At 41.2% G+C, this 27,122-nt stretch overlaps 1 protein-coding gene and 1 long non-coding RNA gene across 3 annotated transcripts; one reads left to right on the top strand and one right to left on the bottom strand.

Moving 5' to 3' along the window:
• Window positions 1–200: 200 nt before the first annotated feature.
• LOC121291075 lies at window positions 201–17,512 on the bottom strand. Its single transcript, XR_005945953.1, has 4 exons — window positions 17,378–17,512; window positions 16,820–16,908; window positions 2,994–3,055; window positions 201–217 (listed from the first exon to the last, which is right to left on the bottom strand). It is a non-coding gene; the product is annotated as an uncharacterized LOC121291075 (long non-coding RNA).
• On the top strand, window positions 17,477–20,240 carry LOC121291074 (gastrula zinc finger protein XlCGF7.1-like). Of its 2 annotated transcripts, none has more exons than XM_041212107.1 (2): window positions 17,477–17,580; window positions 18,909–20,240. In XM_041212107.1, exon 2 carries the CDS (start codon window positions 19,275–19,277, stop codon window positions 19,917–19,919), a length of 645 nt encoding a protein of 214 aa, XP_041068041.1. In that variant the 5' UTR covers window positions 17,477–17,580; window positions 18,909–19,274; the 3' UTR covers window positions 19,920–20,240. The 2 variants fall into 2 exon arrangements, with proteins under 2 accessions (XP_041068041.1, XP_041068040.1); XM_041212106.1 differs by having other exon boundaries at window positions 17,509–17,602.
• The last annotated feature ends 6,882 nt before the right edge of the window (window positions 20,241–27,122 follow it).

Here is a 27,122-nt window from a genome sequence, read left to right as displayed (position 1 = left end):
CAGTGCACTGGAACACGCTCACTTGGGTGTCTGTGTCTCAGTGCTTTTCCAGTCACATTGATGTTTGAAATCTTTTCCCACAGGCAGAACAGACATATTTCTTTTCATATCCAAAGGCTGTTGATATTCAGGTACTAATGAATCAAATGGCTCTGAAAGACATGAATGTGATGCTTGGTTTGAGGTTCCTGGTCTCAAATCCTCCCCTTCAAATACTCTGGAAAAGGAATTAACCAAATTCACCAAACAAATGTAGGATAGAAATTCAGAAAAGACATTTCTAGTTTCTAAGGAATATTCTTACCCCCAAAGTTGTAAAGCCCTGTCCCACACACTCTCCCTCCTCTCTGTGCTGAAATTCAAATCCATCACACCATCTACAAAATGTCTTTCCTCCACTCCCAGTTTTCTCCTTCCTTCTCCTCTGTTTGGGTTTAGTTCTCTGACCTCAGTTGCAGAGTGGGCATAAAATCAACGAGTCAATAATTTTCTCTCCTGGTTAGAGGGGCCCTGAAAACCTGCCCACTCTGTTCCATTACCAAGATGGCTGTACATTCCCATGGCCTTGTCCTGTCCAAGCTGGTGGCCAGTGACCCTGCTAACCCCAGCCTGGTACCATGGGGCTCTTGGGGACTGAGGCCTACCCTAGGTATTTCCTCTTCACGTTTTCTCCCTGTTTCTTACCCAAATCCTGACATTTCTGTCCCCTAGTTCTGGCTGCTTAGAGAATAGCTTTTCTTCGTCTATCTTATCTAAGTGTGTCATAATCTCATGCAACTCTGTCAAATCTCCCCTCGGTCTCCTTTGTTTAATAAATCCAATGTAACCTTGCAACTAAATTCCCTCATCCCTGGGATCATCCTGGTAAAATTGCTCTGCATCTCCTCTAGACTCCTAAAGTGTGATCACAACTGGATGCAATACTCTAGTTTAATCAGAGTTTTATGAATGTTCAGCTGAACTTCAATAATTTCGTACTCAATACCTTGATTTCTGAAATCCAAAATGTCATACGCTTTGCGAACTACTCTCTTGATATGACCTCCCTCCTGCAAAGATTCATCTTCATGAACCCTCAGGTACCTCTGCCCCAGGATACTTTTTCACAACTGTGCCATTTAGTCTATGTTGCCTCTTTCTATTCCTTCAGTCAAAATGCATCACCTCACACATCTCTGTATTAAATTCCATTGGCCAACTGCCTGTCAAATACATTAGCCTTTATATGCCCTGTTGCAGTTGATAATATCATCCTCAATGTCTACCACATCTCCTAATTAAAGGCAGTATTTTGAGCACAGGGTCTTGTGGAACACCACTGTCTACCATCCTCCAATTTGAGAAACAAGCATTCAACATAACATGCTGTTTTCTGCCCTTAAAATGATTTTTCATCTAGGCTGACACCAATCCACCTACAACCAGTCTTTTATCTGATACTTTGTCAAATACTTACTTAAAAATCCATTTCGACAACATCCACTGTATTCCCTTCATCAAATCTCTCTGTTACTTCATGAAAAAATTCAATAAGATTTGTCAAATAGAGTGTCCTTAATAACACAAACTTCCCCAAGTGTCTATTATTTTTTTCCCCTGATTACTGTTTCTAAAACCTTACTCACCACTGATGTCAAGCTGACCACCCTCTGGCTATTAGGGATGTCCTTACATCCTTTCTTGAAAAACAGAAGTCACATTTACTATTCTCAAATCTTCTAGTACCCAGATTGGAAGATTGTGGCAAGCCCATCCATATCTTCACTCGCAATTCCCTTAGCAATCCTGGATGGAAGTCATCCAGGCCAGAGTTATCCACTCGTACATAATCAACTTTGCAGTGCATTCTGATATAAATATTCACCCATCCATTTTCTCTACCATCTTTGCTACTAATGGTATTTATCATCATTCTTTTTTTAAAAAAAGATACAAAATACTCATTAAGTATTTTAGACTTGCCACAAGATGTATCAGTAATTAGCAGGAAGAATGAGAAACAGCAAAACAAGCTGGCTGGTAGAATTTAAATGTGGTGCAAAAAGAAGGACAAAACTTGGGTTATTTGAAGGTGACAGGACAGGCTAATAAAGTCAATAAAGTAAGTGGGATCTTGGGGTTTATAACTAGAGACTTTTTGTGTACAGATGTCAGGAAGTTACACTAACGCTGTATAAAAATTCCTCTGTTGCTTCCCTCCTTAAATGACTGCCTCTTTCTCCTCCTTTAAGACTCTCTTTTAAAATGCAGTGCTCTGACCAAGCTTTTGATTACATGTCCTAATGTCTCTTTCAGTGGCTTGGTGTCAAAATTCACTTTATAATCCTCCAATTAAAAGCCTTTGGATCTTTCAATACATGAAAGACACTACATAAATAGAAATTGGCTGTTGACACAAACAATAATCACTGTTCTTCATCAGGGGCTTGCTGGGTGAAAATCCTGTAACTCATTAGCTAACAGCAAATGCGAGCATCTTCATTACATGGACTGCAAAGGTTCAAGAAGGCTCAATATTTTTTATATTTGTTTATGGGATGTGGGTGTCACTGGCTAGGCCAATATTTATTGTCCATCCTTAATTGCCCTTGAGAGGCTGGTGGTGATCCAACTTCTTGAACCGCTACAGACCATATGATGTAAGTACACTCACAGTGCTATTAGGGAAGGAGTTCCTGGATTTTGACCCAGCAACAATGAAGGAATGGCAGTGTATTTCCAAGTCAGGATGTTGTGTGGCTTGGAGGGGAACTTGTCATATTAATCCAATATTGGAAATTATCAAGCACGACTGTGCTCCAAAGTACTCCGCAAGAACAGGAGAGTATTTTGCATATGGCTTTTAACAAAAAGAAACATCTTGAGCTACCTCACAGGAACATTATGAAACAAAAAATGACATTGAGCCACAAGGAGATACTGTGTCAGATGATGGAAAGCTTGGTCAAAGAGGTAGGTTTTAAGGAGTGTCTTAAAGGAAGCAGCAGCTTCACCTTCATCGACTCCAGCTCAAACTGATGCAACAAAGTCTTTCAGAAAGAAGTTGGATAAGCACCTGAAGGGAAAAAAAAATTGTGAGGTTAGGAGGACCAACTTCCACAACCAAATCCAGCCTGCCAGAAAGTGGCTCTTAATTGTGCTTCTTGACTGGGTCCTGTGAGCAAAGCCTACAAAAGATAAATATTTAGTGTGCTGAAAATCTGAACTATGAAGATAAGAAAAAGGACAAGACCATACAGCCCATTGAGCCAAACCTATCATTGAATATGACCATGGCTGATCTTAAGCCTTAACTCCACTTTCTTTCCCACTCCCCATATCCCTTCATTTCCTCAGGGACCAGAAATCTGTCCATCTCAGCCTTAAATATATTTAATTATGGCACATCCACAACCCTCTGGTTTAGAAAATTCCAAACATTCACAACCCTTGGAATGAAGAAATTTCTCATCTCAGTCCTAAATGGTTGGCTTTGCATCCTGTCTGTAGAAGAACATGTAGGTAACAGTGATCATGATATCACAAGCTTTAGATTGACAATGGAAAAGGACAAAGAACAACCTAGCATAAGAATAATTAACTAGAGGAAAGCCTACTTAAATGGGGTAAGAATAGATAGGGGCCAAATAAATTGGATTCAAAAGTTGGCAGCAAAAGTGGTGCCTGAATGGCTTCTTTCAAAGAAGAGGTAGTTTGGGTACTATCAAAGTATATTCCGATGAAGGGGAAAGGTAGAGCAAACAAATCCAGAGCTCCCTGGATGACAAACGAGATAGAGATTCAGAAGAAGAAGAAAAAGTGTGCTTATGACAGATGTCAGGTGGATAATACAATGGAGAACCAGGCTGAACCTAGAAGGTTCAGAGAGGAAGTGAAGAAGGAAATAAAGGAAGCAAAGAGGGAGTATGAAAATATACTGGCAGCTAACATTAAAGGGAATCCCAAATTCCTCCGTAGGCATAAAATAGTAAAAAGGGTGGTAAAAGGAGGAAGTAGGGCTTATTAGTGACCAACAAGAGGATTTATGCATGGTGGCAGGTAACATAACTGAGATACTTTGTATCTATCTTTATCAAGGAAGAAAATACTATCCAGAAAATGTTGAAAGAGTGGGTAATTGATACACCGAAAATAATTAGAATTGATAAGGAGGAGTTATTAGATAGGCTGTGCACATTTAAAGCTGATAAGGTACCAGGGCTGGATGAAATGCATCCAAGGATACTAAGGGAAGTGAGAGTGGAAATTGTGATGGGACTGGCCATAATCTTCCAGTCTTCCTTCAACTCGGGTGGTGCCAGGGGAGTAGGAAATTGCAAATGTTACACCCTTGTTCAAAAAAAGGTGTAAAGGCAGTCCAGCAACCACAGGCCAGTCAAGTTTAAGTTAGATGTTGAGAAAATTTCTAGGAACAATAATTTAGGACAACATTACTAATCATATGGACAAATACATGTTAATTGAGGAAAGCCAGCATGGATTTCCTAAGGTAAAATTGTGTTTAACAAACTTGCTGGAGTTTTTTCAAGAGGTAACAGAGGGTGGATAAATGTAATACTGTTGATACGATGTATATGGACTTCCAAAAGGCGTGTTAGAGTGCCACACAAGGCTTGTGAGCAAAGTTGTAGCCCATGAAATAAAATGGACAGGAGCAACATGAATACAAAATGGGCTGAGTGACAGGAAACAGAGATGAATGGTTAATGGATGGCTTTTGCACTGGAGGAAGGTTAGTAGTGGAGTTTCCCAGGGATCAGAGTTGGGAGTCTTGCCCTTCCTGGCATATATTAATGACCTAGGCCTTGACGAACAAGGCACATATTGAAACCTTGGAAGCATTGTGAACCAGGGCAGTGTAGAGTTTCAAATAGATACAGACAGGTTGGTGGCATGGGTAGAAAAGTAGCAGGTTAACTTCAATACTGAGAAATCCCAAGTGATTCATTTTAGTAGGAAGAACATGAAGAGATATGATAAAGTAAAGACATGGGTGTATATGTGCATTAGTCATTGAAGGTGGTAGGATAGGTTGAGAAAGCATACAGTGTCTTGGGCTCTATTAATAGGGCTATCAAGTACAAGGGCAAGGAGGTTATATTGAACATGCATAAGACATTAGTTCGGCTTCAGCTGGAATATTGCGTCCAGTTCTGGGCGCTGCCCTTTAGGAAAGTTTATGAAGGCATTGGAGAGAGGGAAGAAAAGATTCATGAGAATGGTTTCAGGGATGAGGAACTTCAGTTATGAAGATAGATTGAAGAAGTTGGGCTGCTTTCATTGGAGTAGAGAAGGTTGAGATGAGATTTAATAGAGGTATTCAAAGAATAAGGGGGCTGGACAGAGTAGATATGGAGAAACTGTTGCCACTCGTGGAAGGATTGAGAATAAGTGGGCAGTTTTAAAGTAATTGGCAAAAGAAGCAATGATGAGGTGAGAAAAAACTTTTTCACACAGCTAGTGGCTAAGGTCTGGAATGTAGTACTTGAGGATGTAGTGGAGGCAGGTTCAATTGAAGCATTTAAAATTAAATTATATTGTTTTCTGAAAAGGAAGTATATGCAGGGATGCAAAGAGAAAGTGGGGTAATGGCACTCGGCGAATTGATCATTTGGAGCGCCAGTGCAGACATGATGGCCCAAATAGCCTGGTTCTGCGCTGTAAAAATTCTGTGATCATGTGTTCTAGGTTCCCCAGCCAGGAAAACCCTGACAAGCCTCTTCACAATCTCAAAAGTTTCAATGAGATCACCTCACATTCTTCTAAATGCCAGAGAACATAAACCCAATTTATTCAGCCTCTCATTATAGGGCAAACCTCTCATCACAGAAGTCATTCTAGTGAACCTTCAGTGTCCTTGCTTGAATATGGAGACCAAAATTACACACAGTATGCTAGGTATCATCTCAACAAAGTCCTGCACAATTGTAGTAAGACTTCTTTATTTTTGTACTCCAATCCCCTTGCAGTAAAATCCAACATTCCAATCACTTTCCCAATTACTTGCTGCACCTGCATGCTAACTTTTTGTATTCCTTGTACAAGTACGCCCAGGTCTCTATGAACATTAAAATTTACAAGGTTCAAGCCTTTAAAAAATAGTTTGCTTTTCTATTCTCACAACCAAAATGCATAACCCGTCATTTCCCTCCATTATACTCCTTTGCCAATTGTGTTGCCCGCTCACTTAACCTGTGTACATCTTTTTTCAGCCTCTTTGTGTCTTCCTCAGGGCTTTCATTCTCACCTAGATTTGTATCATCTGTGAACTTAGATAGATTACTCTATATATCTTTGTCTAAGCCATTAATATAGGCTGTAAATAGCTGGGGCCTCAGTGCTGATCATTGTGGCACTCCAATAGTCACAGCCTGCAGACTTGAAAAAGTTCCATTTATCCCTACTCTGTGCTTTCTGTGTATTAACCAATTCTCTGCACATTCTAATCTTTCACCCCCAACTTCATGAGTTCTTATCCTGCCGATTAACGTGTGGTGCCCTATCCAATGCCTTTTGGAAATCCTGGTATACTACATCTACTTGTTATCCTTTATCTACCCTACTAAGTACATCCTCAAAAAATTGAATAAATCTGTCAAACAGTATTCCCTTTCATAAAATCATGTTGTCTTGTTCTAATCATTTTCTGCTTTTCTAAGTTTATTATTAATTTACCGGATGATGGCTTCGCTTGCTGGGCTAGCATCTATTGCCCATCCCTAGTTGTCCTTGAGACGGTGGTGATGAGCTGCCCTCTTGAACCACTGCAGTCAATGTGGTGTAGGTACACCCACAGTGCTGTTAGGAAAGGAGTTCCAGGATTTTGACCAAGTGACAGTGAAGGAAGGTGAATGACTTGGAGTCAAATTTCCAGGTGGTTGTTAGGGAAGGAAACAGTTAAAGAAGTTCAATTGCTAACTAATAGGTTGTTTAACCAAGTAGCCATTTGGTTGTATAAGAGAGATAGCAACTGAGACTAGTTGTGTCTATGGAGAGTTTCATGACGAGCAATAAGTCACTGTCTGAAGGAGGCTGTCTTTGTTTCGGTCTTCATTTCTAAACAACTATTGAACCTTAACAGTGGCAGCAGAGAATGGTTGCTGCTTGTAAGTTTAAGATTAGAAACTAAGCAACCTTCAGACAAATGATCATATTTGGAGTTATCTTTAAGACCTGAGTGGTTTGGAGTCATTCAAAATAAAAAAGGAGAATGGCTGAATCAAAATGAAGAGTTTTGGGGTATGATTACCCACCAATGTTTTCTGAGAGTGAACCCTATGAGTAATGGAAGAATGAAGTAACTATGTGGACATGGGTTACATCCTTGCCAAAGAAAAAAAAACAGGGAATGGTCTTGGTACTTTTGTTACCACTCAAAAACTAAATAAGATGCAAAGTATTTTTGGAGTTGGAGCCTGAGCATTTGGGCATGGCTGAAGGTTTGGAAACATTATTAGGTTTTATGGATAAGATCTATCAAAAAGATGATTTATTAAGTGCTTACAAAGCATGGTCCGATTTTGACAAATTTAGAAAGTTGGAAGAAAGTTCCATAGAAGATTACATAACGGAATTCAGTCGACTAAATGCAGGATTACAAAAGTTCCATCTAGAAATTCCCCAATCGGTGCTGGCATTCAAGTTACTAGACTGTGCCAAAGTATCCAATATGGACAGGCTTCTAGTTCTAACAGAAATTATGTTTGCAGAAAGACGCACACTGCTATAACAGATGTTAGAAGCTCTAAAAAAATTCCTTGGAAAACATTCCTTTCCAGCAGCATTCATGGCATAAATGAGCCATTTGGTGGTAACACAGAAAATTGAGGATACAATGTTAACGGGATGGCGAGATCGCTTAGAAACAGGACGTAGGCAACAGTATGAAAAGAGAGTTGTAACTAGAAACAATGGGGACAGAAACAGCTTTGACAATTATGGCAGGAGAAAAGAATTAGGAATTTATGACAAAAGAATGAACCCCAGAAATCCCAGGGTGTCATCAATCGGTGTTTTAAATGCGATTCAAAATACCGTTGTGCAATGAACTGTCCTAAACGATATAATAAGGTGTTCGAAGTTAAACATGAGTTAGAAGACTCAGAAGAAGATGGAGATATTAACCAAAGAGAGGGTATTGTATTAGTTACAAGAGGTTTCAGCTCAGTGATGAATGTCTTGGTGGCAGAGTCCTTCAACTGTACAGTGCTAGATAGCAGATGCAAATCTACAGTCTGTGGAATAGACTGGTTAAAATGGTATCCAGACTCCTTAAATTGCGAGGAATAGAATAAGGTAAAAGAACTTGAGAGTTCCCCAAGTTTTAGATTTGGAGATAATAGCCTAAAATCTTGAAATAGGGTAATGATTCCCTGTGAGATAGCTGGAGTCTATCATTTCATCAGCACGAATGTAGTGTCGAGTGAAATACCATTACTGTTGAGCAGATCATCGATGAAGAAAGTATAAACGAAGCTGGACATGGAAAATGACAAGACCATTGTATTTGGAAAACCTGTGGATTTACAATTTATGCAATCTGCACTCTACTGTATTCCTTTTATGAAACCTAACTTTTCTACTAAGAATATTAAAGAAGTGTTATTTGCATCAGAGGATAGGAATTTGGAAGACAAAAAGCAAATTGTGTTAACATTGCATTGGCAGTATGCCCACCCTTCTTCGCAAAGACTAAAAATTTTGCTAAGGGATGCAGGAATAAGGAATGGAGATTACGCTATACATATAGAGGAGATAAGCGATGGATGCGATATATGTAAGAAATACAGAAGGACAACATCATGGCTGATAGCGAGTCTATCTTCAGCGAGGAATTTCAATGAAGTTGTGGTGATGGATTTAAAGATGTGGGATAAAGAAAAGAACATGTTTTTGGTTTACATTTCTTCGATTTGGGGACAAGGTTTAGCTCATCGACAATCATATAGAGTAAAGAGAAGAAAATAATTATGGATCAGGTAATGGACAGGGGCTGGTTTGGGACCAGCAGCGAAATTCCTTACTGATAATAGTGGGGAGATTGCTAATGATGAGTTCCGGGATATGTGCGAAAATATGAATATAATAGTTATGAATACTGCAGCTGAAAGCCGCTTTATTAATGGAGCGTGTGAAAGGAATCACGCAGGTATATATGAGATGCTTCATAAAATATTGGCAGATAGACCAAGATGTAAATTAACATCAGCTCTAGCACGGGCTGTCATGCCAATATTTCACTGCAGGTGGTTAGGGGCTTATAGTCCATATCAGTTGGTTTTTGGTAGAAACCGAAAAATTCCTTCAGTGCTGAATGATCATCCCCCCAGCCTGGGAGAGAACTATGATAATTCTACCTTTTCTGAGCATTTAAATGCACTACATGTGGGTAAAAGAGAGTTACTTAAAGCCGAAGTTTCAGAAAGAATTTGGCGAGCTCTAAGACACAATGTACGTCCATCGGAAACTATTTTCAATCAGGGAGACATGGTATACTATAAAAGAGAAGGACTTATTGAGTGGAAAGACTTGGGAAAGATTATAGGTAAAGATGGTAAAACAGTAATTTTACAACATGGGAACCAGACAATTCAGATACACTCATCAAGGTTAGTTGGCATGGACTACAAATTTGCAGTTCATAAACAGGAACAGACAAGGAACCATGTACTTCTCCTATCCATATGTTGTATGATTGTGAGGATCAGGTAGCTGAAGTTGACAGGGTATCTGAACTTGGAGACAGTAATTCGGATGAAGAAGATGAGGCAATTTGTCCCAGAGGACAATTGCTGAATGCTGGCACTAAAGTTACGTACTTGCCAGGAAAGGCCAGTCAATGGCAGAGTGTGAAGTTTGTAGGTACAGCAGGGAAGGCCACTGGAAAATATAAAAACTGGTTAAATGGACAAGATAAAGGACAGGAGGTTAGGTCTATGGATTGGAAACATGAAGGACAAAAATGGAAGGCATGAAAACGCAGTGTCAGTTCGGACAGTGGGTCTGGGTGTGAACATGCCTCTAGGAAGAGATCGCATAAAGAAAGAACATCTATAAATGGGAAAGGGAGATCAAACAGTAAAAGTCCGATGCGTGATAGAAGGCAGGATAGAGGGCGTTGCTTAACAATGGCATTGATTGGTAATGTTACAAGGAGCAGAGGCCCATGTGATCAAGAAGTCTTATTAGCTTCAAAAAAATTTGATGATAAATTAAAAATGGATGCCAAACAGCAGGAACTACATAGTTGGAAAGAATTTGGGGTGTACACATAGGTGCCAGATAGGGGACAACCAGTTCTGTCTCAAAGATGGATATGTAAAGAAAAGGTGCTTCCTGACGTGATTTATATAGCTAAAGCCAGGCAAGTGGCCCAAGGGTTTGAAGGAAAATTTGGTGACCAGGATAGTGCAGATTCACCTACGGCAGGGAAAGCAATGCTGAAGGTCTTTTTATCTCTATTAGCTACAAATGCCTGGGGATGTAAGTCCATTGATATTAATTCTGCTTTTTTGCAGGGACACCAACTTCAAAGAGAAGTTTTTCCCCCTCCACCAAAAGAGGAGCCAAATGCAGAAGAGGCTTTCTGAAAGCTAATACGGTTTAAATTATGCCTCCAGAGTTATGTATTTCTCAGTGAGGTCAGTTTTGTTAAAGTTGGCCTCTCTTCAGTTAGAAGCAGGCCTGGTAATGTATTATTGCACCATGCAGGAAAATTTGCAGGCATCTTTATAATGCATGTAGAAGATTTATTGTGGAGTGGTCATAGCAAATTTGAAACAGTTGTCATTAATGGGCTCAGGATGGAGTTTAAAATTGAAAGACAGGCTTCTGGTGCATTTAAGCACATTGGGTTAGAAATCAGGGATTGTTTCTTATAGCAATACGTCGCAGAACCTACCTGGGAACAGGCTATTTTAGATCTAGTAATGCATAATGAGGTAGGATTAATAAGAGACCTCGCAGTTTAGGATCCTTTATGGGATAGTGATCGCAATATGGTGGAATTTCAAATTCAGTTTGAGGGCGAGCAACTCGGGTCTCAAACCAGTGTCCTCAACTTAAATAAGGGCAATTACAGAAGTGTGAAGAAAGAGTTGTCTAAAGTGGGCTGAGAAAATAGACTAATGGGAAGGTCAGTGATGAGCAGTGGCAGACACTTAAGCAGATATTTCACAATGCTCAGCAAAAATTCACCCTGGTCTGGTCAAAAAGAAGGACTCAATGAAAGGATGAACCACCTGTGGTTAAAAATATTCAGTCAAGGAGCACATCCAACCAAAAACTAAGGCATACAAAGTGATAAAGAACAATGGTAGACCAGAGGATTGGGAATTTTTTTTAGGAACCAGCAGCAGATGACTAAAAAGTTAATAAAGAGGGAAAAAATTGATCATGAAAGTAAATTGGCAAGAAATTTAAAAACAAAAAGCAAGAGTTTCTACGGGTATATAAAAAGAGACTAGCTAAAGTGACCGTGGAACCCTTGGAGGATACGACTGGAGAATTGATAAAGGGGAATAGGGAAATGGCAGAAAATTTAAAGCAATACTTTACATCAGTCTTCATGGTGGAGGGCACCATATACATTCCAAAGATATCAAATAAGCAAGGAGCTAATGGAAGGAAAGATCTTGTAACAGTCTCTATCACGAGGTACAAAGTATTTGACAAACTAATGGGACTAAAGGCAGGCAAGTCACCACAGCCTGGTGACCTGTTTTAAAGGAAGTGGCTGCAGAATTAATGGGGGCATTGGTCGAAATATTCCAGAACTCACTGGATTTTGGGAGGGTCCCAGCAGATTGCAAAACTGCTAATATGACGCCCCTGTTCAAGAAGGGAAGGAGACAAAAAGCAGGAAACTAAAGGCCAGTCAGCCTAACATTTTTTGTTGGGAAAATGCTGGAGTCCATGATTAAGGAAGAAATAGCAGGGCATATAGAAAAACTTAATGCAATCAAACAGAGTCAACATGGTTTTGTGAAAGGGAAATAATGTTTGACAAATTTGCAAGAGCTCTTTGAGGATATAACAAGCAGAGTTGATAATGGTGTATTTGGATTTCCAGAAAGCATTCAAAAAGGTGCCACATAAAAGGTTATTGCACAACATTGGAGCTCATGGTATTGGGGGTAATGTATTAGCATGGATTGAGGTTAACACACAAGAGAAAGAGAGTCGGAATTAACGGGTCTTTTTCAGGTTGGAAACACGTAACTAGTGAAGTGCTACAAGCATCAGTGCCTAGGGCCTCAATTATTTACTATCTACGTTAATGACTTGGAGGAGGGGCAGAGTGTAATGTATCCAAATTTGCTGATGATACAAAAATAGGTGGGAGGGCATGTTGTGATGAGGACATAAGGAATTTACAAGCAGATGTAGACAGTTCGAATGAGTGGGCAAAAATTGGCAGATGGAGTTTAATGTAGGAAATTGTGAGGTCATGCACTTTGGTAGGAAAAATCAAAATGCAGGCTATTATTTAAATGGAGATAGACTCCAAAAAAGTGCAGCTCAGAAGGATCTGGGTGGTCTTGTGCATGAAACACAAAAGGTTAGCATGCAGGTGTAGCAAGTAATTAAGAAGGCAAATGGAATTTTGGTCTGTATTGTTAGGGGGTTGGAGCTTAAAAATAGGGGTGTCTTGTTACAACTGTATAGTGAGGCCACATCTGGAGTACTGTATACAGTTTTGGTCCCTGTATTAAGAAACTATATTTTGGCAGTTCAAAAGAGATTCACTAGGCTGATTCCTGGGATGAAATAGTTGACTTAACATGAACGGCCTAACAGGTTTGGTCTTTATTCATTACAGTTGAGAAGAATGAAGGGTGATCTTATATGAAATGTACAGGATTCCAAGGGGGCTTGACAGGCTAGATGTTGAGAAGATGTTTCCACTACAGGGGGAATCTCAAACTCAAGGACATAGTTACAGAATAAGGGGGCACTCATTTAAAATTGAGATGCAAAGGAATTTCTTCTCTCAGATGGTAGTGAATGCCTGGAATTCTCTACCCCAGGGAGTTGTGGAGGCTAGGTCACTGAAAGCATTTAAAGAGGAGGTAGACAGGTTTTTGAAATATCGGGGAGTTGAGGGTTAAGAGGAGCAGGCACAAAAGAGGTTTCGAGGCCTGGGGCAGATCAGCCATGATCTTACTGAATGGCAGGCATTTGGCTTGAGGGGCCAAATGGCCTATTGCTGCTCCTATTTCTTATGTCCTTAACAGGCAGAGCAGATCACACATCTGTTTACATTCGCAATCCCATTTAGAGAATATCAATCCCATTGCAATTAGTCGTGGTACGGCCTCCCAGGAAGATACAGCAGCTTCTGAAACAGAAAAAAAAAGGAACTCAGAAGTCTAATTGGGCAACTCCATTGGCTAGGCAAACAAACAAGGCCAGACGTCAGTTTTGACGTTTTGGAATGGAGCACTAAAATGAACAGTCCCAAGGTTGAAGAAATCATTCGGGTAAACAAAACATTGACAAAATTTAAAATGGAGCACTATGTTTTGAAATTCCCATCTTTGGGTGATGAACTTGTGTTCATTGATGCATCTTAGGCAAATCTATGTAATGGATTTAGAGTGCGGGAGGATTTATAATATTTCTCATGGAGGAAAAGGCAAATGCTGCCCTTTGGCATGGGAATCAAAAAAGGTACAGAGTTGTAAAAAGTACGTTAGTAGTGGAGACTCTCCCCATTATTGAGGTGGTAGTTATGCATTCTTTAGATCAAAGACACTGGCAGAAATTTTAAATGGAAAAGGGTATTCAGGAACGGTACCTATCGAATGTCTTATGGATAATAAGTCATTCTGGGAAAACGTTCATTCTACGAAGTGAGTCAAAGAGAAGAGATTACTGATAGACAGTGCAAGCTTAAAACAGATGCTCGAGAATAAGGATATTACCAAGATCAAACGGATTGAAAGCAGCTACCAATTATTACTGCTTCACCAAAAAAAGGAGCAAGCTCCAAGAAGTTACTAGAGATCCTCAAAGAGGGACTTTTTTTTTAAAGAAAAATACTGCTTTTGTGTGAACCTATCTATACGTGTGTTTTTTTTGAAGGAGGGAAATAAGGTCAATTTATTGAATGAAAAAATATACATTGATGTTTGTTATTACCTATTTTGTGATTAATAAACTTAATGGTTACTTTCTTTTTAAGAAGAGGGGAATCTGTTAGGGAAGGAAACAGTTAAAGAAGTTCAATAGCTAATTATTAGATTGTTTAACTAAGTACCCTTTTGGTTATATAACAGGGAGAACGGCTGAGACTAGTTCCACCTGTGGAGAGTTTTATGACAAGCAATAAAACTCTGTCAGAAGGAGTCTGTCTTGGTTTCGGTCTCCATTTCTAAACAACTATTGGAAGTTAACAGTGGTGGTGTTCCCAGGTATCTGCTGCCCTTGTCCTTCTAGATGGTAGTGGTCAGGGGTTTGGAAGGTGCTGTCTATTGTTAGGACTGTGTCTTGTTAAGACTTCCTTAATAAGAGATTCCAGCATTTTCCCAATGGCTTATGTGAGGCTGACTGGTCTGAACTTTCCTGATTTCTCCCCCCACCTCTTTCCTTGAATAGCAGTGTTACATTTGCTAATTGCTGGAACCATTGCAGAATCTAAGGAATTTTGGAATGTCAAATAGCCAGTGCAACCACTATTTCTGCAGCTATCTCTTTTAGACCCATAGGATGCAGGCCATCAGGTCCTAGGGATTTGTTGGATTTTGATCCCTTGAGTTTCTTCAATACTTATTCTCTGCTGGTATTAATTATCTTAATTTCTTCACTCTTATTAGCCCTCTATTTCTGGCAAGTAACTTTTGTCTTCACCTGTGAGGACAGGTACAAAATATTTGTGTAATGCCTCGCTATTTCCTTATCCTGCATGATAATTTTTCCTGTCTCTGCTTCTAAGGGACTAACATTTACCTTAGCTATTTTCTTCCTTTTCATATACTTGTAACAGCTTTAAGCTCAGTTTGTACATTCTTGGCTAGTTTAGTCTCATATACTATTTTTCTCTTTTTATTGACTTGCTAATGGCATTTTCAGTTTCTAAATCAGTCCCAATCTTCAGACTCATTACCATGCTTTTCAACATAATAAGTCTCTTCTTTTAATCCAATGCTGTCCTTAACCAGATGGATCTTTCTCCCTGTTGTAGCTGTTGTTTTCAACACAATGTATTTTTGTTGAATTTTGTTAATTCTTTCCTTAAATGTTTCCAACTTTAATTAACTGTCATCCCTTTAAGTCTATTTTCCCAATCGACCATAGCCAGCTCTCCCCCATACCTATGTTTAAGTCTTTATTTAAGTTTAAGATTCTGGTTTGTAATTGGAGTCTGTCATTTTCAAATTGAATGTGGAATTCAACTGTATTATGATCACTATTTACCAATGGATCTTTTATTTTGACAATAATAAACAATCCTGCCTCATTACTCAATACTCAGCCTAAAATAGATTTATCCATAATTGGTTGCACAACTTGCCGCTCCAGGAAACTGTCACAAAAGCATTCTACAAACTAATCTTCCAGACCACCTTTGCCAATTTGATTGGTCCAATCAACATGAAGATTAAGGTCCTGCACAATTATTTCAATGCCTTTGTTACAAGGTCCAATAATTTATTGATTAATGCTCTATCCAATTGTATAACTACGGCAAGCAGACCATAAACTACTCCTGCCAGCGTTTTCTGGGCCCCTGCTATTCCTAATCTGGACCCATACTGATTCCACTTCCTGATTCTCTGAGTCATGATCCTTTCTCACTGGTGTCCTTGTAAAATCCTTTGTTATCAGGTCTACCCTTCACTGTTTCCATTCTGCCTGTCTTTTCAAAATGTTATATACCATGGGATAATTAGTTCCCAATCTTGGTCACCTAGTAACCATGACTCTGTAATGGCAATTAGATTTAAACCATTTATCTCTATTTGTGACACTAATTCATCTATATTATTGTGGATCTTCTGCGCTTTCAGATAAAGTGAATTCATTTTTTAACAAAGATTCCTGCATGGACTTTACTCTCTGATGCACGAATATCATTAAGCTCTCTATCCCTTATTGTCCCACTCAGCTTGTCTTTGCCCAAACCAACGTACTATTCAACTGTTTCAACTTTTACCTTTGGATCTCTCTATCTCCCTTCATCTAAAAGCTCCTCTCATCTACTAGTTTAAAGCCATTTTTCCCCTACTCTGACCATATTTTCTAGTGCACTTTTTAATTTGTACACTGTCCCTTCCTGTCACACTCTGGTTACCATCACCTGCATCGGTACCCTGCACTCCTGCATTGCCATTTCTCTTTAGATTTCCAAACCTCCCCTCAGATGAACCATCACCCCCAGTATTTAGTTTAAAGCCCCCTACCAGCAATAGTTATACAACTTGCCAGGACAACTGGAACCAGCACAATTCAGATATAGCTATTTCTTTCCCCATTACTGGTGCCAGTGCTCCATGAATTCAAACCCATTTCTCCCCTCCAATCTCTGAGAAACCCACTGAAAGCCCTGATCTTATTTACCCTACACTCATCTGCTCAGGGCTCAGGCAGTAATGCACAGATTATTAATATTCTGGTTCTGCTTTTTAATTTAGCTCCTAGCTGCTGATACTTATAGAGACATAGAAAATAGGAGCAGGTGTAGGTCATTCAGCACATCGAGCCAGCTCTGCCACCCAATATATATGAAGGATCTGACTTCTTATATTTAAACACCTACTAAAAGCCCATTTTTACTTCAAAGGATGGACAGAAGAAATACTCACCAGGCCCTACTTACCAAGGCCACCACTCCTCATGTGCTGGCTCCAGGTTCCACTTTGGTCTCTGACCTTGTACCCCTCACTCTTTAAGGTCACCGCTCCTCTCCTGTTATCAAACAACAAAAATAAATGCAAAGGAGCACCTTTTTCCCTTCCTCTCCCAACTCCTTTAATCACCCAATTTCCAGGACTCTGTTCTAAGTCATACTAAGTTGGCTGGCTTAATCTGCTCCTAAGACAAAGATAAACTGACCCAGTCACAGAGAAACCAGTCTCAGCTAGTTCTCTACTACTCCCTCAGCAGAACCTCTTTCTTAGTCCTACCTGTCGTTGGTACCAATGTGGCCCACGACAACTGGATCCTTCCCCTCCCACTCCAAGTTCCTCTCCAATCCCAAGGTGATGACCTGAACTCTGCAATCGGGCAGGCAACAGAGCCTTCGGGACTGCAGAGTACAGTATCTATGAAATAAAGAGAGAAAACGCTGGAAATACTCAGCGCATCAGGTAACATCAATGGAGCGAGAAACGCTTTATGTGGCAAACTTTCCCTCAGGTAGTAATAAAGTACTTACCGATCGTCACTCACTAATGGCGGCTAAAGGTCCCACAATTCCCTGCGCCCTAGAAACCACTCTATTCAACTCGCTCAGTGCCCAGGTTCACAGTGCGCATGCTCAGCAGGTAAAGACGCGGGCATTCTGGACGGGTCCTTTGTTTCGAGTCGGATCGGTAGAACCAGGAGACGAAACCAGGAAGCGGCGAACTGGATTGGGAGGTGCTGCACAATCGGGTTAACGGTAGCTGTGCATAATAGGTTAAATAGTAACAACGCCTGCATCCCCGGGCTTTCGCCAAATCTGGCGTTTCTGGTATGGGCCTGAAACCCGCACTCGAAGTCCCTGACTCTGCACTCGTCACTGCCCAGCTTCCTTGAGCAGTAGTGCGCATGCTCTGCGCAGACAGGCTGACTCCGACGGCGGGGCCTGCGCACTGCGGTCCTTCTGAATGAGATAGGCTGTATTCTACTGCGGGGAGCACTCTGGGTTGTTTTCCTCGCCATTGTTTTGGCGACAAAAACACTTAGAAATGAGCCATCCGGCGCTCCGTACGGCTGTCCAATCGGCATTTTCTCTTTCTTCATGACATGAAATTCAGTATCCTTCAAATTTTCAAAAGATTCCATTCTGAAAGGTGGAAGACTGCTTGGTGTCAGTTTCTATTTGATGTCGATCTTGCGAACCATCTTAAAACATTTTACTATATTAAGGGATCATTTAAATGCTATGAAATTGCAATTAAACAAATTAGCCAGGATCAAATTAAATGGTCCAATAGTCTGAAACGGCTGAATGGCCTCTTCCTGTTCCTGTATTCATACTTACTGTGGTGTTTTTTGTAATCAGCTTTTACAGGGGTATTAAAAGAGTAGGTTTACTTTTCATGGGATGGGGGGAATTGTTGGCAATGCCGGCACTTGTTTCCCACCCCTAATTGCACTTAAGGAGGCAGGTTTAAATCTGGGTCCCTCCTGTTATTCAGTTAAACCTGTCAGTGCCTTTACTGATTGAGCCATTGGGAGGAAGATCCAGTTACCCTGCTGGAAAGTGCACGTGTGAGACATCAGGTGAGGACAGTGGAATAGCCTGTTGACTCTAACTGCTGAGCGTCACATAAGTTGGTTAAGAACATGAGTCTCATTTTGCAGACAAATAGTTAATTGTAGAACTGTACCCATCCAAAGTAGGCATCTTCAAGCGAGTAGGGAGAGTGAGGGGAAGGGAAACCAGTGAGTGGAGACCAGAACCCAGTCAAAGTTAGCATCTTCAGGGGAAGAGATGAAGGAGAACCAGTGAGGGTAGAACTGAACACATCTAAATTCAGCAAATTCAGGGGATGGAGAAAAGTTGACCAAAGGAAAAAAATGTTTTAGATACTGCATTGGTGTTAGATTTCAGCACCAGAAGAGGGAGAGTGTGTGGGATGGGAATTTCCAGCTTTGGGCGAACAAGTGAAGAAAGTAAAGAAAGCATGGAAACTATAATTGTCTACTTTGAATTTTCATTCTGTCGTGACAGTGATAACTTTTGTGAATGACTTTTGCAGAATATTAGAGGAGGAGCATTTGCAGATGAGAAAGTCAAACCAAACATTATGTCAAGATCTGACAGCATCATTAAATTCATCAGGACCTAAATGTCATCAGCTTTTGAATATGGAAGGCAAAACGTTTGCCTGTTCTATCTGTGGGAAAAGATTTCAAACATCAATGTGACTGGAAAAGCATTGCAACGCGCACACTCGAGTGAGATTTTCCAGTGCACTAACTGTGGAAAGGGCTTTAACCAGTTACATTACCTGAAAAAAATATTGCACTATTCACAGCAGGGAGAAACCATACATGTGTTCTCTGTGTGTGGACCACGCTTTAACTAATCGTCCAACCTGGAGAGACACAAGAACACCCACACCATGGATAAACCGTGGAAATGTGGGAACTGTGGAAAGGGATTCAATTACCCATCTAAACTAGAAATGCATCAACGCCACCATACTGGGGAGTGGCCGTTCACCTGTTCCATGTGTGGCAAGGGCTTCAATTACCCATCTGAGCTGAGAAATCATCGACGCAGCCACACTGGGGAGAAGCCGTTCACCTGCTCCGTGTGTGGGAAGGGATTTGCTCAGTCTTCCATCCTCCAGACACATCAGCGAGTTCACACTGATGAGAGACCCTTCAGCTGTACTCACTGTGGGAAGGGCTTCAGGCAGTCACCGCACCTGATCGCACACCAACGTGTTCACACTGGGGAGAGGCCATTCACCTGCTCTGTTTGTGGGAAGAGATTCACTCACTTATCGCACTTGTTAACACACCAGCGCATTCACACTGGGGAGCATCCATTCACCTGCTCTGTGTGTAGGAAGGGATTCATTCGTTCATCCGAGCTTCTGACACACCAGCGAGTTCACACTGAGGAGAGGCCATTTATCTGCTCCGTGTGTGAGAAGGGATTTAATCGATTTTCTAACTTGCAGACACACCATCGGGTTCACATGAGACTACAGGGGTTTGATTCTTCTCTCACTGCTACTGTTAATCATACCCAGGACTGAACCATGTTCATTTAGACAAAGGGTCCCCCTTGTCCTCACTTTTTACCCCACCAGCCTCCGCATTCAAAGGATCATCCTCCTCTATTTCCACCAACTCCAGCATGATGCCACGACCAAACACATTGTCCCCTCACCCCCACATCAGCATTCCATAGGGATTGGTCCCTCCGGGACCACTTGGTCCACTCCTCCATCATACCCAACACCTCATCACCTTCCCACCATGCCTTCCCATGCAATCGCAGCAGGTGCAACACTTGCCCCTTTACCTCCGCCCTCCTCATCGTCCAAGGGCCCAAACACTCCTTTTGAGTGAAGCAGCGCTTCCCTTGCATCTCCTTCAATTTGGTCGACTGCATTCACTGCTTCCACTTTGTGGAACACCTTCGGTCTTTCCGCAGACATGACCCAGACCTTCCAGTGGCCTGCAAATCAACACACCATCCTGCTTTCATGCCCACATGTCTGTCTTTGGCCTGCTTCCAGTGAAGCCCAATGCAAACTGGAGAAACAGCACCCCATCTTCCAACCAGACACTTCACAGCCTTCTGCACTTAACATTGAGTTCAACAACTTCAGACCATGAACTGTATCCTCCATCTTCACACCTTTTTTATCCTTTTTTCAAAATTCATTTTTTTAATCCACTTATTTTCATTTTTATTCATTTATTCATTGTTTATCACCTTTTTACCCCCTCTTTTTATCCCATTTCCGACCGCAAGTCCAATACAAGTAAAGGATCATGTTTAATCTTTATGGACCTGTCGGATTGATTTATATCAGACAGGAGCAGATTGATGTCAATGCCTGTACAGTAATTTTATATCAGATGGGAAGAGATTTATATGAGTGACTGTGGATTTATATCAGACAGGGGAAGATTCATCCCAGTGACTGGGATTTGCCTATATTAAAAATAGGAGATTGGTGTCAGTGAATGTGGGGTTGGTTTGTATCAGATGAGAGGAGATTGGTGTCAGTGAGTGTGAGGTTAGTTTATATCAGACTGAGGAGATTAGTGTTATTGACTGTGTGGTTGGTTTCTATCAGACAGAAGGAGATTGGTAACAGTAACTGAATGTACTAAAGTGTAGCCTGGGGAAGTCAATGGAACAATGAAAATGCATGTACAATTTCCAGCATTTCATAGACAATTACAGAATTACTAAAGGAATGGGAAATTGTTAAAGGGTGTTTGCCATGGCTCAGTGTATTTTCATTAATACTCATTGATATACCCACAGTGGGGGTAGAGCCAGAGTTTGTTCTTGTGTGTTTCCACGAGACAGGAGTCCAAACACTTTGGCTTCATCAGCATCTGAGCTGCTTATCATGGAACCTATAGCCTGCCTGTAAAATGCTGTAACTGCAACACCCATCAGCACCGTAACCAACATCCAGTTATTCTGACCTAAGCTCCTTATCTGCTTTTAATGCATTGGCACTTTTCTTCACCCTCTGTCCCCAGTTCAAGCTGGCATCCTCCCTCCTCCAATTTCACACTGACACTCATTCTAAACCTTAACACTTCACACTGCCACTCTTTCACCATCCCCCCAATTTCATGCTGGCACTTGCCCTACCCTCCAGTTTCATACAGGTACTGCATGCCCCAATATCATTCTGGTACTTCCCTGCTGCCATCACAACTTTTGTCCCTTCAATACAATGACCACTTCTTGCCTGCTTGCTGATGTGCTTTAAGTGACTGAATGCCATGACACACTGCAGGAAACAATTCCTGCAGAGTGGAGTTATGTTTAATCACTTGATACAGCAGGAATGACATGTAAGAAGCAGCAATGACATGGGTAGCATTGAAGGGCAGGGAGAGACCCAGGAGCTGTGCTGAGAGAGTGAGGAGTAGCCAGAAATCGTGCTTCAAGTGTGTGGGCCTGATAGTACCTGGGTCAGAGCTGAACCAGTTTGATCATCCCTAGCCCCAGAGAAAAAGATTACCCCTTAGAAACTATTTTAATGGTTAATGGTGGAAAACCTTAGGAAGGAATTACTCCTCAACTTAGGAGCTCCAAACCTCATTTTCTGATGTTAAACAATTGCAAATATTGCATTATGCTCAGTACCTTCCCCCCACCTCCTGAAATATTGTAGTATTTTGAATCATCTTGCATGGTACATATTACATCCTCACTAATTTTGGGAACAAAGTCTGAATACTTGGGATTGAAGAGGCTTAAAGCAATGGGAAACAAATTAAGAAAATGTATAGTCAAGAAAATAAGGAGAAATACAAGCAAGAAGTATGCAAGGAAGGAACAACTGCCCTGGATGCAGAGCCAGTAGAAGCAAAACTGGGAGACAGGAGACATGAGCTCCTAAGATTGTTAGAATAAATATTCCTGGGAGACTATCAGCTGCAAGATATTTAACTGACATAAATGTGTGTGATTTAGCAAGCATGAAATGCACAAACAAGTCATGTTTATATTCTATTACTAGAACATCTAGCAAGGCACAGCACAGACTGAGCCAGAGGATCTGCTGTTTTATAACCATAAGGATATCACACAAGGTCACATTAGAGCCATTCATTTATATTTATAAAATATGCACATTTCCTATTTGTATCGTATGGGAATTAGCCATGCTTTCAGGATTAAATTGGAGATAAAGCACAGAAGTTTTGGAAATCAACCATGTATTGCTGAAAAAATAGTCACCAATCAAGGTCCACTTGCCAACCAATCAGCACCCTCTTCTTGTGCAGTATAAATTGTTGTTCCCTTTAGATATGGTATTCTTGTGACTGTCTTGATGAGTTCAAGTTGAAAAGCTTTGACAGCATGTCTCTTTTCTCAGGAATCAAACATCTTAATGTATGGACCGTTAAACACTCCTGCAATGGGGTTTAGAACATTTTTGTAACTATTAAGATGCTTAATAAATAAAGTTGCTGTTTTGACTATCCAAAGTTTTTGAGTTCCCTGTCAGAGCTGTAAATTCATGGATACAATCACACTGCAGAAAAGATGAGTGTTGAAATCGAATCACTTAGTTACCCCATCTACTGATAGCAGAACATTCACAACAGAGAGGGATCATTCAGACTTCCCATACACAAAGAGATTTACACAGTGAAAATATATGATGCACAGTCAGCACATTCATACTGGAGAGAGGCACTGTTCTATGTGTGTGGGAAATGATTTACGCGATCAGCCCACCTGCTTACACACCAGTGAATTCAGATTTTATGGTTGGGGATGATCCAACTGCTATTAATAGTCAAGTCTGTAAGTAACAAAGCATAGGTGGGGGATTTAGCAGCTGATGATCTGAGGCAGGGGTGGAGTCAGGCAGAAGTTGAAATAGGCAGATATGTGGTTGGAAGCTCCTTATGAAATAGGACACCAAAATTGCTAAAAGTCAGGTTTAGTCTCAGAGTGTTGCCAGGGAGAGGGACAAAGACAGTAGTTCTGGGACAAAGTCTGGAGCGGAGACCAAAAGCAATGGTTTCAGTCCTCCAAATACTTAATTGAACAACACTTCTGCTCATACAGTACTTTTATTTTTATTCATTCATGGGATGTGGGCATCATAGATTAGGCCAGCATTTATTGTCCATTTCTAGCTGCCCTTGAGAAGGTGGTGAGCCGCCTTCTTGAATCGCTGCAGTCCATTTGGTGCAAGTAGACCCACAGTGCTGCGAGGGAAGGAGTTCCAGGATTTTGACCCAGTGATAGTGAAGGAACGGAGATATCTTTCCAAGTCAGAATGGCGAGTGGCTTGGAGGGGAACATTCCAACTAGTGGTACTCCCATGTGTCTGCTGCCATTGTCCTTCTAGATGGTGATAGTTGTGGATTTGGAAGATAATGTCTAAGAAGCCTTGATGAGTTTCTGCAGTACATCTTGTAGATGCTACACACTGTTGCCCATGTCAGTGGTGGAGGGAGTAAATGTTTGTGGATTGGGTGACAATCAAGCTTTGTGCTGGATGGTGTCAAGTTTCTTGAGTGTTGTTGAAGCTGCACTCATCCAGGCAAGTGGAGAGTATTCCATCACACTCCTAACCTGTGCCTTGTAGATGGTGGAGAGGCTTTGGGGAGTCAGGGGGTGAGTTACTCGCCACAGGATCCCTAGCCTCTGATATGCCCTTGTAGTCACAGTATTTATATGTCTAGTTCAGTTCGGCTTCTGGTCATTGGTAAATCCCAGAATGTTGATAATGGAGAATTCAGTTATGGTAATGTCATTGAACGTCAAGGAGTGATGGTTAGATTCACTCTCTTGTTGGAGATGGCTATTGCCTGACACTTATGTGGCAAGTTACATTAGCACCTCACATCAGCTCAGTCCTGGATATTGTCTAGATCTTGCTGCATTCGGACATGAACTGCTTCAGTATCTGAGGAGTCATGAATGTTGCTGCACATTGGGCAATTATTAGTGAATGTCCCCATTCCTGGTCTTATGATAAATACTGGATATTGGATAAGCAATTTTATAATTTAGCAAAAGTGGAGGAGTCAGGAGAGGTGAGATGGAATTCATCAGCATACATGTCAAAATTAATGCTGTGATGATATTGCCAAGGGAGAGCACATAGATAAGAAATAGAAGGGGGTCAAGAATTGATCCTTGGGGAACATTAAGGTAACAAACCTGGAATGGGAAGAGAAGCCATTGCAAGTCATTCTCTGGCTATGTGTAGATATATAAGGCTGAAAGCAGGTGAGAACAGTCTCATCCAGCTGGAAGACGGTCGTGAGGCAATGGAAGAGGATGGTGTGATGAACAGACAGCCAAGAAGGAGAACAGTCAAATAGGATGTCATATTTTACTTTGAGAAGAGCTGTGTTTGTACTGTGGCAGGAGCATAAACCGGATTGGAACGATTCAAACATAAATTTCCAGGAAGTGAGTTTGGAAAGGAAAGGAAGGTTGGAGGTGAGGTGGTGGCCTGCAAGGATGGTCGGGTCAAGTCTTCTTTTATTCGCGGCATGGCTGATGGTGGCAATTTTGATGAAGACAATGAGAGTACAGAGAGAGAACCTTTAACAATGTCAGCCTGGGGCCCAGATAGGAGTGTTGGGTGGTCAACTGCTTACTGGTAATAGGGTTTAGATAGCAAAATATGGGAATCATGGACCAAATGAACTCACCGAGGGCATGAGGGGAGATAGGACCTGTAAATACCCTCAGCAGTTTACGGACACAGACCATCACAAACTTCAATACCGAAAGAACACAGACCTGCAGAACCCCCAGAACTATGGCGTGCAGAAATAAGACCTGTACAAGCCAATGAGGACACTGTAAGTACACAGTCCTACACAACACAGCACTGTACTGCAATATAATTAATGGAACTGATAGGATAAATGCAAAGGAACATTATTCATCCGCGTGTAACTTCATAATTAAAACCTAGCCATTCAGCGTGATGTCAGGAAGCACGTCGTCGTGCAAAGGGTAATGGAAATCGTCAATACACTCCCTCGAAAAGCTCGAGATTGCGGGTGAATTGAAACTTTCAAAACTGGTATTTTTATGACCTAAGTCTATTAAGTTTTTGGAGCCAATGCCGGTTAATGAACTTAGGATATGGATTAGGCATTGCTAACTGAATGGTGGGAACACGCTCAGGGGTTGTACTGTCCTCCTGCTGTTCCTGTGCTCCTGCTGACAGCGCCCACGTCACAGCCCTTAGCCATTGTGGCCTCACAGAGCTCGGGGTCACCGCCGCCTCCTGGACCTGGATTCGGAGGAACTGCCCTCGTGGCGCCAGTCCCAGGCAATTTCCGAATGCTGGAAACGCTGAGCAGACCTGCCAGCATCTCTGGAGTGAGAAACTTTTCTTCACCACTCTTTCTGTTGCCATCGCCAACCCCCTACCGCCCCCCACCCCAACGCCCAAAGCAGCGCCCAGCCACCGAATCCGCCGCCAACATCATCGGCCCTGAGACAAAGGCTGGGCCTGTTGCTATAGTAACGCAGCTTAGTGACGGCTAGCGCCTGCGTGTCCTCTTATGAGCGGCGTGTGATTTTGTGGGATGCCTGGAGAGAGAGCGAGAGAGAGAGCTGTCAATCAAAGGAGCCGTAGTCAGTGTGCACCAGATTTCCAGAATTTAGTTTAAATTCGCAAACTGCAATATTATGAAATATGAACAACATGACGAAAAGATGAAAGTTGTAAATGCACTAACCTTAAATTAAAGCATAAACTTACAGAAAAAAGGCAAAAAAAATCAAATGCAGCAATCTGAAATATAAACAAGTGCAAAAAAAGAAGCCACACAGCAGCTGTCACACTGCCAAAAGCCTTCCTGCCACAATTATTGGCCTTTGATCTTTCCCAGTTTGGTTGCATAACTGTAGCAGCAAATTAGAGAGAGTTGTCTAAATATCTAATCGCAGGAATATGTTGTACCTCGAATATGACAGCCTGGAAGTTGAGTTCTTAAAATGACTTTTCGTACATGTATACTGGCAATTTGTGTGTCCTGTGCCTGGAGACCCAAATCGCTTTGCTCCTTGGGTCGCGTCACCTAGAAAATACGCCCATTTTTCATTTGGTGCCTGCAATATATTTTATTTGTGTAACTTCCCTGATTCTTACTGGCTGGCTCTGCATCTACTGTTTGCATTCCCACCCTGTCTTCTGTATATACACAGCCCGAGGAAACAGTTTCTTTCGATCCATCCTATCAAATCCACAGTCATTTTTTGATTGGTAGTTTCTCAAATCTAAATTGCAGAATGAATACGGAAAATGAAAAAAGAATATAAATGGATTCTCTTAGTGTTTCTGTCAACACAAACTTGCATTCTACAGCGCCACGAACGAGCTATAGTTGCATTTCGGGATTGGAGTACAGCAGGTTACAAATATATAAATATTTATCATTAATGTTGTGATGCTTGCAAATGGATTTTGTTGTAGTGTGATAGTTCAGAATATATATGTGTCTACGTGTGTTATCTCTCAATGCATTTATCTGAATCTGCGTTGTATATAAATGTATTTAGGAGTGATTCAAAGAAAAGACAAAAACAACTTTTCGGATTAAAATCACATTCAGCCGAAATGAAGAAAGAATAGCAGTCGATGTTACCAGCAGAGTGATTAAATGCAGTAATATCCAGCACAATAAATCAAAATCGCAACGGAACAAAAAGATTCTTTCTGAGCATTGTTTTCAGTGAGGAGTAGTGTGATTTTCGTTGAGTGACGCAT

Source organism: Carcharodon carcharias, chromosome 19 (assembly GCF_017639515.1).
Source record: "Carcharodon carcharias isolate sCarCar2 chromosome 19, sCarCar2.pri, whole genome shotgun sequence".
Classification (NCBI taxonomy): domain Eukaryota; kingdom Metazoa; phylum Chordata; class Chondrichthyes; order Lamniformes; family Lamnidae; genus Carcharodon; species Carcharodon carcharias.
The sequence above is the reverse complement of the archived record's forward strand: the minus strand, read 5'-3'. Positions and strand labels throughout refer to the sequence as shown.